Consider the following 12,242-nt stretch of genomic DNA (forward strand, 5'->3'; position numbering starts at 1 on the left):
TCTATCTGGACTAAACTTGGAAGAGCGCCTAGGAAATGTGTATAGGGCCTTGGTAGCTACTGGGCTTTGGTAGGTGTAGCAATTGACCAATACTTAGAATGCCATAATAGGCTAAATCAGAATTACACCCTGTTACCCAGGGTAATCCAGACGTGGACCCCTTGCTCACTGTTCTTAGAAATGCTCAGCTCCACCTCACTGATGAGGCTCAGCCAGGCCGAAACACATGTCTGGGGTTGCTAATGGTACTCATGTTCAGAAGAGATTTGTCTAGTATTTCGGTGCTGGGCTGCCCTTGTGGGTGGGACAAAAAATGATATGCAAATGGATATTTCTCCTCTGTGAAGGGTGCAGTGAGCTAACACGTGGCTGTAGACCCTCCTGAGTGGAGGAAATTCCAAATAACAGGGTATTTGACCCATGTTTGTTCTCAGTAGAGGGGCTCTCACACTCCTTTGTAAATCAGAATTACACTCTTATTCCATTTATTGAAATTATTTATCACTCAAACTAAAAAGCAACTGTCATAATGCCCACTCACTAGACTACAGTACACTGTGCTCACACTGCCCACTCCTTAGAACACCACTGTGCTAACACTGTTAACTGCCATGTATCCTGCACAGTGTGTGCACACTTAACACTCCCTAGAATTCGGTACACAGTTATCATACTGGCCATTCACCAGGAGGCCCCTTTCCAATGCGGTTGAAGTGTCAATACCTAGAATGCTGTACAGTGTGCTTGCACTGTTCCTCAACTGAAAACTATTGTACAGTGTACATGCTCACTGCCCACTCACCAACACCAACTTACTAGAGTATTGCAGTCTGTTCACATCACCCACTGCATAGAATACTGTACGGTGTACTCACACCGTCCACTGCCTAGAATACTGTATGGTGTGCTTAGACCACCCACTGCCTAGAATACTGTACGGTGTGCTCATACCACCCACTGCCTAGTATACTGTACGGTATGCTCATACCTCCCACTGCTGAGAATACTGTATGATGTTCTTACACCCCCCACTGCCTAGAATACTTTACGGTATGCTCACACCACCCACTGCCGAGTATACTGTACGGTATGCTCACACCACCCACTGCTTAGAATACTGTACGGTGAGCTCACACTGCCCACTCCCTAGAGTACTGTAATGTGTTCACACTACCCAATGCCTAGAATGCTGTACAGTGTGCTCACACCACCCACTGCCTAGAATACCGTATAGTATGCTCCCACCACCCACTGTTGAGTATACTGTATGGTGTGCTCACACTGGCCACTCCCTAGAGTACTGTAATGTGACTACCCAATGCCTAGACTATTGTATGGTATGCTCCCACCACCCACTGCCGGGAATACTCTACGGTATGCTCCCACCACCCACTGCTGAGCATACTGTACGGTGTGCTCACACCACCCACTGCCGAGAATACTGTACGGTGGGCCCCCATTGCCCACCCACAAAGAATGCTGTACAGTGTGATCCCTCATGCCCACTCACATGAATAGTGTACAGCGTGCTCACACTGCCCACTTACTAGTATGCTTGTGTAAACTGTGCTCACACTGTCCACCCACCAGGTTACTCCTGTACAGTTTATTCACTTTGTCTACTCCCCCAAATACTATGGTAAACTGCTACCACAATGTGAACTTGTACACTATGTTGACATTGCCCACTCACTAGGATGCACCTGCACACTGTCCCCTCACCACAAGGCTCCCATACAGTGTGTTCACACTGGCCACTTACCAGGATGTTCCTGTACACTGTGTTCACACTGCCCACTCACAAGGATGCTCTTGTACACTGTGCTCACACTACCCACCCACCAAGAGGATCCTGTACACTTGTGCACTGTGTTGACATGGGGTGGATGGGAACCAAAAGAGGCCCTGGAAATCATTTTCAAAGTAGCTCCAAATTACAGATTTTGAGCAAGCCTATCCCTTTTACTATGAGAAAATTAAAAAAGTAAGCTAGGTAGACCAGTCCAACCATGGCATTGACACTGCCGGCTCACCAGAATGCTCTTGTGAACTGGGTTAACACTGCCCACTCACCAGGATACTCTTGTACAGGTTGCCGTGGTTATTCTCCATGCTGACCCGGATGATGCAGAGATCGGCGATCTGCTGGTTGTAGACAGGAAGTGACGTCACCCTGGAGAGCGGCTGTTTGGGCTGGGTGGGGCTCATAGCCGGGGTCAAAGACTCTTCCAGGGAGCACGGTGCTGAGGTGGGGCTCCCCAGAGGCAACTCAAGCAGGCTCTAAGAAAGTCAGAAGGATCGAAACAAAGCAACATTTTAAGAACGGATTGGGCAGGTACTGTGAAATCAAGAGAAAATGGGTTGTGAGGGAGTGGGGAGAGGGAAAGACTGGGCTCTTCTTAAAAAGCAAGCAGGGGCAACACAAACAGTTTGAGCTTTTGTGTAGGAATGTGTTAGGCTTTTGTCAGGAAGTATCGTAATGGTACTACCAAGGGTAAATTCTGGAAAATGGTGTGAGCACGTGAGCATATGATAGCAGTATCTGGCAAACGCTTATCGAATACCTGTTCTGAAGCCAAAACTGTTAGCTTTGCCAATGCTTGCATTTAACTGGAACTCAGTGTTTTGTAATTCAGTGGCCGATGGGACACTTCATTAAGTGGATGGCACAGTCTGGGAGCCACTTGCACTGGGGCCTAGTCTGGGAGCCACTTGCTCTGGGGCACAGTCTGGGAGCCACTTGCTCTGGGGCACAGTCTGGGAGACACTTGCTCCGGGGCACAGTCTGGGAGACACTTGCTCCAGGGCACAGTCTGGGAGCCAACTGTTCTGGGGCACAGTCTGGGAGCCAACTGTTCTGGGGCACAGTCTGGGAGTCACTTGATCTCGGGCACAGTCTAGGAGCCTCTTACTCTAGGGTCCAGTCTAGGAGCCTCTTACTCTGGGGTCGTCTAGGAGCCTCTTACTCTGGGGTCGTCTAGGAGCCTCTTACTCTGGGGTCGTCTAGGAGCCTCTTACTCTGGGGCACAGTCCATGAGCCACTAGCTCTTGTGTCCAGTCTAGGAGCTTCTTTCACTAGGTCCCAGTTTAGGAGCCACTTGCTGTGGGGCATAGACCACAAGAATCACCCAGGAGCCACTTACCCTGGGCCACAGCCTAGCAGCAGATGATCTAGGGCACAGTCTAGGACCCACTTACTCTGGGGCATAGCCTAGGAGCCACTTGCTATGGGGCACAGTCCAAACAAATCACCAGGGCCAGAAACCAAGAGCCTTATTTTCGGGCACAGCTCAGGAGATTATCGAAGACAACCTTGAGGTGGGATAGAAATGCTCCAAACTTATGTTAAATTATGGCTTTTACCTAGTAATGTACCCATTAAATACAACCTTGCACAAAACCTAAAGGGCCCCTCGTCCCTGCCACTTGTCTATTATGGAGGTTTACGGTGCAAACATCATGAAATAACAGGTTTCACACTGGGGCAGCTGTACCCCTCTCCCGCTCAAACCCTCACAATGTGAACTGAAGCCACAACACAACATACAGGTGATGACTCCCACCTTGGGAAAGGCCGAGGCTCCGTCCAGGAGGCACATGGTGGGACTTAGAAGCCCATCATCCATATCACAGCTGCTGCTGGACCCCGAGGGGGAGATGCCGCCTCGGTCCCCGTTCTGTTTTGGCCCGAACACCTCCGAGCCAAGGAGAAGACTGCAAAAGAAGAGTTGGTTAAAATATGCACCGCCCCCAAGAAGAGAGGAGGCTGAAAGGCAATGCAGAGACACCCACATCTGCACCCACACTTCCGCCCAGCTGGGCAAGGAGCATGGACATAAACATAGGACTTGGCAGGGAGAGTTACCATGAAAATGGCTTCCCCTACACAACAGACACCATTACTTTGTGCACACTCTTCCTAAGACTGCATTCCTTTCTTTTAAGTCAACCAGACATCACTCCCAGCACAGATTCTAATAATGTGTAGTTAAATGTGATATTTAGCAGAATAGAGATCACTTCAAGCTCAGCTTTAAATAAATAGGCAGTCAAAAAGAGTCAGTTTAACAGAAGTGACATCCCTCAGACCTCGGTCAAGGAAACGTGTGTAACAGATGAAATATCACATGATGGCGCTGAGGACAGGGGGGAAAGGAGGCAACTGCTCCCTTGGTTCTTTAGCAATGGATGCAGGAATGTTGCCCCTTTAGAACTATTTATAGTTTTCAGTTTCTTGCGCTGTACATCCTAGTGGTGGCTGGTGAATTTTATTTTAATTTGAGGGGTGTAAATATTTGCCCCAAATATTACAGTGCGACGGAGAGTACCAAAGGAGCCACAACCAATTGGGGGTTGAGGAGTTCCGCACCCACGAGAACATTTTTAAAATAATGGGCTAGAATGGTGTATTTTACAGCAGACTTTTTTGGAAAAAATGTGTAACATGCCAAACTGTTTGCAATTGGTTTTTTAGGGTAACTCATTAAAACATCCAATAGATGCATCTCACCAACAGTGCAGAGAAGCATTTTTGCCAACACATTTTCATGATGCCTTTATCCTTAATATATGCCAGTATAAAAATGTCATGCTGGCTACACCAATATATGCCAGTATTCCCATATAAGCAAATATTCATGTTTGCTTTGTGCATAATACCAGTAATACTTCTATAAGAACACATGTCCACCCTTGTTCTACCAAAATATGGCAGTATCCCAACGTATGAAAATACTCCAGTTGGCATTACTAAAATGCCATGCCTCAGTTTGAACATGTCCAAACTGGCTGCATCAAAATGCCAGTCTAGCCACTAATAAACACTTATCAGGAATACTTTATCAAAGTCGCCCAATACAAAAAGGTATGCCACAGTAAGACGTGGCTAGACTGGCTGCATCAAAATGCCAGTTCAGGCACTTACCAGCACTTATGCTTACTGTATCAAAGATGCCCAACACAAAATATCATTGCTCAGTAAGAAATGGCTAGACTGGGTGCATTAAAATGCCAATTTAGCTACATAATAACACTTATCATGCTTGCTTCATCATAGATGCCAAGTAAAAACGGCCATGCCTGCCCTCTGGGCCCCAAAGCACCTAGCACATATGCAATGTCATTATGGGTGCATGGAAGGCGCAGGGAGGCCCAAGCGGCAGGCATGGTATTTTTCACTAAGTATTCATCAGAGACGGGCAGTAAACAAATACCAAGTCTGCCCCCTGTCCCCTGCATGAGGAGCTGATTTCGGCTGGTCAGGGGAGTAACAACCCCCAGCCAAAATCAGCTCCACGGCCCAGTACAAACACACGTGCAACACACATTCATACAACCTTCAGACGCAGCATACACTTGCTCATTCACACACACCCCAATCGTCATACACTCACTTATTCCACACAACACAAGCATACGCAGATACATACACATTTAAATTAACATACTTTCTGCCCCCGTCCTCATGTTTCCTACCAGTGCTGCAGCTCTTGCATAGCATGAACAGAAATCAAGAAGCAAAGAGCGCTTCCTGGTTTGTGCCGATGCACACAAGAGCTGGAGCATTGATGGCAAAGTGTCCCGCTCAATTTGTATGTGCATGGAAGCGCACAGCGCCTCCCTCGCACTTACAAAACGTGCAGTTCCTCAACCAGCATCCCCAATGGGCCATGCAAGGTTGGGGATGCAAACCGCCCCCAGCTTTTCATGATTTATTGGATATACGAGGCTGAGGAACAGAACTGTCAAGCAGAAACCGTATTTCCCTTTGACAGTTCAAGCCTGCCGAGGAGCTCTCCCTCAGCTGCAAAAAGCAGCTGTGAGAGTGCTCAGTATTTACACAGGGCTGGCTCGTCCATAATGGGCAAGGGTGCCCGACGGTCGGCAGCCCATCGCCCATTATGGAGAAGCCGCCACTGATACACAGTCATTGAAGGCATGCACAGGCTCAGTGTGGCTGGAGAGGACATATTGTAGTCTTTGAAGTCATGTACACAAACTGCACTGTTGGTAATGCAGTGATTTTGAACACATTAAGGGATCCATAATCATGCCCTACAGTAGAAAGCTATCAGGGTAGCTCAGCAGGTTGATTGACTGTTGGTAAGATGTTATTGCAAGGGAGGCATAGTATTACAAGAATGACACTGACACAAAAGGTACAATTTGTAAAACCTGTATTTTAAGGTTAATTCCAAATGTTAGAACAAAAAAGTACTACCATTTAAACGGTCTGTATGAGCACAAAAATTGGAAATAATTCACGATTATATATATATAATATTTAGGCATCAATGTGAATGATAACATAAGTGATCTCCCAATAGACACATACCTTGAAATATAAGATTCAATAATTGTGTTCTTAAGCAAGACTCATCCGCAAGCAATATAGGAAATTCTCCTATTTGCCAATAATCAAATTCTATAAAGAAAAGGTAATTCCAACTATAACCTACGGTGCCCACACCAAGTTGCTGGAAAATCACCCGAATTGGGATTATGTCGAGGGTGTTTTCTGGAAGAACATCCTACCAATACCCCAAAGCTTCCCAATTCAAATAGCCCGCTATGAACTTAGACTCATATCAATGAAAGCGATTATAGCATGGAATGCTATGATGCTCTACAACAAATGTATGAACAGAGACAAGTTCCAAGATACTCTGATACCACCACTAGCTAATTTACTACGAGAAAATCCACACTCTCCCTTAACATCATGGAAGCAATACTACTTATCAAATAGGATGAAAGCCGACATTGATCCGACTCTGATCAATAACAATCCTCATTGAGCCAAAAAAAGAAATGCTGGCCCACAGATTGGAACGCACATTGGTACGAATGCAATAAATATAGGATCTTTCTACTGGACACTTTATATTAAAGAGCAAACCAGATTCCTACATATCTGGTAAAATTCCCTGACCGAATATACCGTACACAAATCATGCGTTTACGTTTTGATTTGTGGCCTACAAACGCAGTAATAGCGTTAAGATCCAAGGATAGAATTAACAACTGTTGCTTTTGAAATCTGCTGAACAAGCCAGAAACATTAGAACATCTGACAGTAGAATGTATAAAGCTGAACACACTAAGTTGGAAATATGTTCATAAATTCTTTTTGGAATATCGTCTTTTAACTCGGGATCAAATGTGAATAATGATTTTTAACGCTAACCACATATTGCTAAACTTAGCTACAATTAGGTTTTTAACGAGATTAGAGATTTGAGTAAATATGTGCAATTTTGCACCAGTGTTTAAATGATGTGTTTGGGAAAAAGGAAGCTCTCTGTATGCAATTTATTGATGCACTGATACATATTTTACGTTTAAACTGTACTTTTGCTGTGAACATGACTGTATATTATTGTTCATTATTTTCTATTTTTGTAAAAAAATGTATTGTTAAAGAGATGTATATATTTGTAAAGTAGCATGATCAACTAAAACAAATACATTAAAAAAAAACGTTACTGAAGTTTCAATGGGGTTGGAGAAACTCCTCCTTTGCCCTATAGCTAAGATTGGAGTAGTCTCGACCATCAAATAATAAATAAAATGGTCCTAGTTGAGTCCATCAAATCAGAATGGCCTATGCTAACAAAACCTAATGCCTACCCTATATCTTGTACAAAAAGTGTGAAAAGGAGAACATGTATGTAAAGGAAAGTCAGTGTTCAGATATAAAGAATAAATGTCGCTGAGCAAGCTCTTCTCCCCACGTTGGACAGCACAGAGTAAGGCGGTCCCTCTAGGCACGTTGACACACTCTGGCTCAGAGTTTTAACACAAAGTCAGTTCAAAACATAGATCGAGGCCCATCTGGCCTTCCACATTAAAGTCTTACTTCCAATTTCCAAAACACAGTTCACCATAAAGTTCACGTCGTGTCCCCTCGGTCGGGCACAGACCTCTTAAAGCAAAGATTCACGCCGGTCTCCCTCAGTTGGGCTCAGACCTTTCACAGCAAAACAAAACACTTGCCGGTTTTCCCTTCCCCAAGCTTAATTCACATCCTTTAGGGGTACCCTTCCCTAACTTATTACACTTCCGGTCTCCCTCAGTCGGGATTGGACCATTTCCTGATGTTTCCACATTTCGAATGTGCGTGGCTTTTTCTACAGACCTCCGCAGGACCACTTCAACTTTCAACTCACACTCTTATGTTATTTGCCCAAGTGCTTTCTGGTCTGGGTAGTTCACTGTCTTATGCATCAACGTTCAATATTCACCTTTTTAGTTTCCCATTCTCTCTGGGTTCATTTTCATCACCTCACTTTTACAGTTCATTCATTTATCGCTACAAACTTTCACCTTTCACAGACACTTTCAAGTGGGCTACTTCCTTTCACCGGACCACTCTGTTACTCAGTATCACTGACTTTACACCCATTGTTACTACAAAGTTCATTCGCAGGTCTGCCTTTCTACGCATCTCACCCACACATGTGCAGCCTTTAATTGTGAGATATGTGGAGGAACCTAGGCCTCCCTTTCTTCTGATTTTTCCTCTTGATCCGTGACTGTTACCCCATGGCCATCCATTGCTGTTTCCATGTTTCTTGTTTGTACTTTCTGTGAGCGCCCTGAGGCCTGCGGGCGAGTTGGCACTTAATAGAAATTCTTTAGAATAGAATAATGTTGCCACTTGAATTTTTCTTTAGCACACACCAGTCTCTCATGCCGTTTGCCAACTCACTGGCTCTGTGCGTTTCTTTCTTGCCATTACTGTCTTCCAGTTTGCGAGTCAAGGTTAGTACCACAGGCTTGGCCTCGCCCCCCCAACACTGCCGTTCACCCGGGAGGGTCGCTGGCATCCTTGAAACAAAATGCAGCCTTCTTGTTTGGGCTCTGGCCTTCTCCACATGTTTTTCGTGGCCTTTTGGAGGCAACAACCTCCTACAGGGAACTCCTGGGGTTCTCCACCAGTGGCTCTCATCCCTTGGTCTGTTGCTTTTCTCCAGTCGGTTTGCCTCCGTCCTGGAAGTTCAGCTCTTACCATGTTCCACCTTGCTCAGAGTGTGTCTCTATGTTCCGCCTTTTATCCGTGTGAGGAGAGCTAATTAGTATCAGAGGTATACACTTAAAGTCAAGTGCCTGACTTTGCCTCGATTAGCGGGACATGTCCAGTGAGAGTTAGCATTGTTACTCTCAGTCACTCTCTTCCCCGGCCCAGTATTTGTGTAGAAAAGGGGTTAGCGAGTTGGACATCAGAGAATCCCATGAAATAGGAGGGATCATGGGTACGGGAAAGGGAGGAATACCGCATCTCACCATCAGCTGTCCCCTCTACTCCCTGTAGACCCCTCACCCAGGTGATCCTCCCGCACTGGTCCACCCCCGGGGTCTGGATCCAAAAGCGATAGCTGGGCCTTGGCCACCTGAGAGAGAGACCCCCGGGGACTAGTGGGAGAGACATCATTTGGTTTATCACATTATATATTTAAAACTCGTAAATCTTATGATCGTTTGCATTTCCTGATAAAACAAGTGCTATAAAATGAGTTTGGCCAAGGGATGGGGTCGACTGATAGCTTGCTTATATTCAGGGCGAGGGTGGGCGAATGTCCGTCCCATAGTGTAAATCCAAATTTGGCACCCATGAACCCACAGTTCAATTTCCTAATAATGCCTTCAGTGCAATAGACATGTATTTGTGATTAAGCAGTTTCACAAGCATATAACTGCTTTAGAAATATAGGATGCGATCAAATACAACGAAAGGGGCAAACATCATATTTGTGTGGGAGCCCTACAAAACAAACACATTTCAAAGAAAACTAGTTTAAGAAGCATGTTTCAGTAAGGTAATGTCTTTTGTTTTTTTCTAGACAGGTCTAAGCTGCACATTTGCAAAACAATACTGTGCCCAGCATGTGGGTAGCCAGCTTTTAACCTCTATGGCCCCCACCCCCAGTGTTATTCATGGCCCACTGAACACAGGGCAGGGCCACTAGGCAAACAGAGCCTGGAAACACGCGAATAACGGCACCTTTAAGAAGACCCATGGAATTAGTTATTGGAAACATGAGGGTGGGAGGAGGAGGCCACCAGAGCAGTCAATGGGGGGGGGGAGCAATTTCCCTCCTTTGTTCCCCCCAGGGATACCTGTGCAGTGGAGTAACTTTGCTGAAAATGTTGGGGGTGGGGGGACATGGCATCTGAAGAAAAGGTGCCCTAGCCAAATAAATGGGGGCAAAATGGTGTGCCATGAAAGTTGGGGGGGAGGGGACAGACACCCCTGCCCCCCCTAAAATGACTCCCATGTGCCTGTATGTGTGCACATGTACTTCCATGTGTACATGGGCTGCCGCATGCTTCAACATGTATACAGACTGTGGTCTTCCTACATATGCAGGGGCTGACATTCCCGCCCATTCACATGTTTAGGGACTGTGGCATCACTCTTAGGACATGTAACATGTTATGTTATCAAGCAGTGGTGGAAATGGAAAAATGCTGGTGGGGGATCCCACAAGGGCCTGGGTGGGCGTGGAGTTTGGGGGGTGGTGTCCGAGTAGACGGGGCTTAGACAGGGCAGAGCTGGCAGTTCACCTAATTTCAGAGGAAATGTCCAAAATAATAGTTTAAAACAGAAATATCAAACTTTCTGCCACAAAAGGCATGAATGGCCATGTGCAACTGTGGGCCACGTTTGCATTGGAGCCGAGACAATGTTATGCCCCAGTCCAACCCTGGCATCCAGTATGCAGAAACAGAACATTTGGCCACAGCATCACTCACAAACCACACTTTTACTCTGTGCACGAGCCTAAACAAGACAAATTACACAGGGTCACCGGAGTCAGCACGCAATAAAATCTGGCATCTAAAAAATGCAGCACGTCACATAATATATAACGCATCTGATATGCTGCATTTTATAGAGGTCAGATTTGAATGTGTGCTGGCTCCGTGTGTCTCTCTGTGTTTGTTCTTCGTTGGTTATACAAATCAGTATAACCAACTAAGAAAAAACACCAGAGACACAAAGGAAACGGGGGCACAATGAAAATGAAATCACCCGAGGCGAGAGAACAAAATAACAAAAATGCTCTGTGCAGTGTGCACAGTCCGCTTGCACCGTGGTAGACTAATCTGCCCTGTGCGAGCAGAGCCCTGTGCACAATGAGTACATGGCAGATTAGATTTTTTTTTTAAGTATCCCAGCGCAGAGCATGGCTTTGGGGGCTGACTCTGGCTCGATCCCGAGATCCGGCTACACATCTGCTGCCGGATCTCGGATCCGGCGAGATCCGGTGGCACGGCCCAATGACCAGCACTATGATCAAGGATGTATAGTGTGCCTGTCACCATGATGATGGCCTTGCAGTGTAAGACCATGCCTGGAAGAAAAGAATATTGCGACCCCCCACTGGGTGCCTCCAGACCATAGTCTGTGGATATGAGAGAGTCGGTTGAGATAAGAGGTTATAAGAGAGAGTTGGGTTTAGAGGAGTGGGGTGAGGAGAAGAAAAGAGGGTGAAGGCAATACAATAAGTGCAAAAGACAGGGAGAAGTGAAGAAGCTTATAGGCTCTGCTTTCCGAGAGTAGGAATGTGTGTCTTGTAACTGAGGCTAATTGTATATTTATGAGAATGGTATCCAGTCCTTTTACTGATAGCATTACAATTTGTTTTTTTTTGTACCAAAGCCTGCTCCAAAATGCATGGGGAGATGTTTGACGGAGGCAATATGGGAGCAGCAGATCGTGGCGTATTGGTCAGGAGTGGGTTGGGAGCTCAGAGTTTTTCCCGGCATTTTGCAGCAAAAACAAATCAGTGAACAAATTGGGATGAAAAATAAAGTGGGTGAAAATTCTTCATTAGCACCCTGGGGTGGGGTTCTGGCTAATCAGGAAGCTCCGAACGAGGCTGTATTCTCTGGTACAAGCCCGCGTTCTGAGCATGGCGCGTGTGCCCTACGCTCTCCCGCTCCTCCTTCCCTTCCCCACCCCCTCGCACCTCTTAGCACACGTCTAGTTTGCTATGCTGGTGCTACAAGTGGCTAGTATAATAATCACGTGCCTTGCTGAGAGGTGCGACGCCAAACAATAGTTTCCCAGGTCAGTGTGGTGCTGCCCCTTTAAGGGTTCAGCACGCATTGGAGTGACGTTTGGCTCTGCCGCGTGCCTATAAATAAACGGGGCGTGTCCCAACCGCGCAGAGCGACTGCGGAGCCCGAACTAGAAACATCTCTCTGTGCGAGTGTGTGACTGGGAGGGTGCTCAC

General features: G+C 46.2%; 1 protein-coding gene across 3 annotated transcripts in view; it reads right to left on the reverse strand.

The window, feature by feature from the left end:
* The window catches only part of RGL3 (ral guanine nucleotide dissociation stimulator like 3), a 577,979-nt gene that overhangs the window by 43,858 nt on the left and 521,879 nt on the right, over positions 1-12,242 (reverse strand). For all 3 annotated transcript variants that reach the window (XM_069604164.1, XM_069604163.1, XM_069604165.1), the window contains exons 15-16: positions 3,564-3,714; positions 2,074-2,280 (exon numbers count right to left, since the gene is read on the reverse strand). In XM_069604164.1, the coding sequence (XP_069460265.1) occupies positions 2,074-2,280; positions 3,564-3,714 (358 nt within the window). The remainder of the gene's footprint in view (positions 1-2,073; positions 2,281-3,563; positions 3,715-12,242) is intronic.

The sequence above is a fragment of the Ambystoma mexicanum genome, chromosome 3q, assembly GCF_040938575.1.
Source record: "Ambystoma mexicanum isolate Mex_15411 chromosome 3q, UKY_AmexF1_1, whole genome shotgun sequence".
NCBI classification, from domain to species: Eukaryota; Metazoa; Chordata; class Amphibia; order Caudata; family Ambystomatidae; genus Ambystoma; species Ambystoma mexicanum.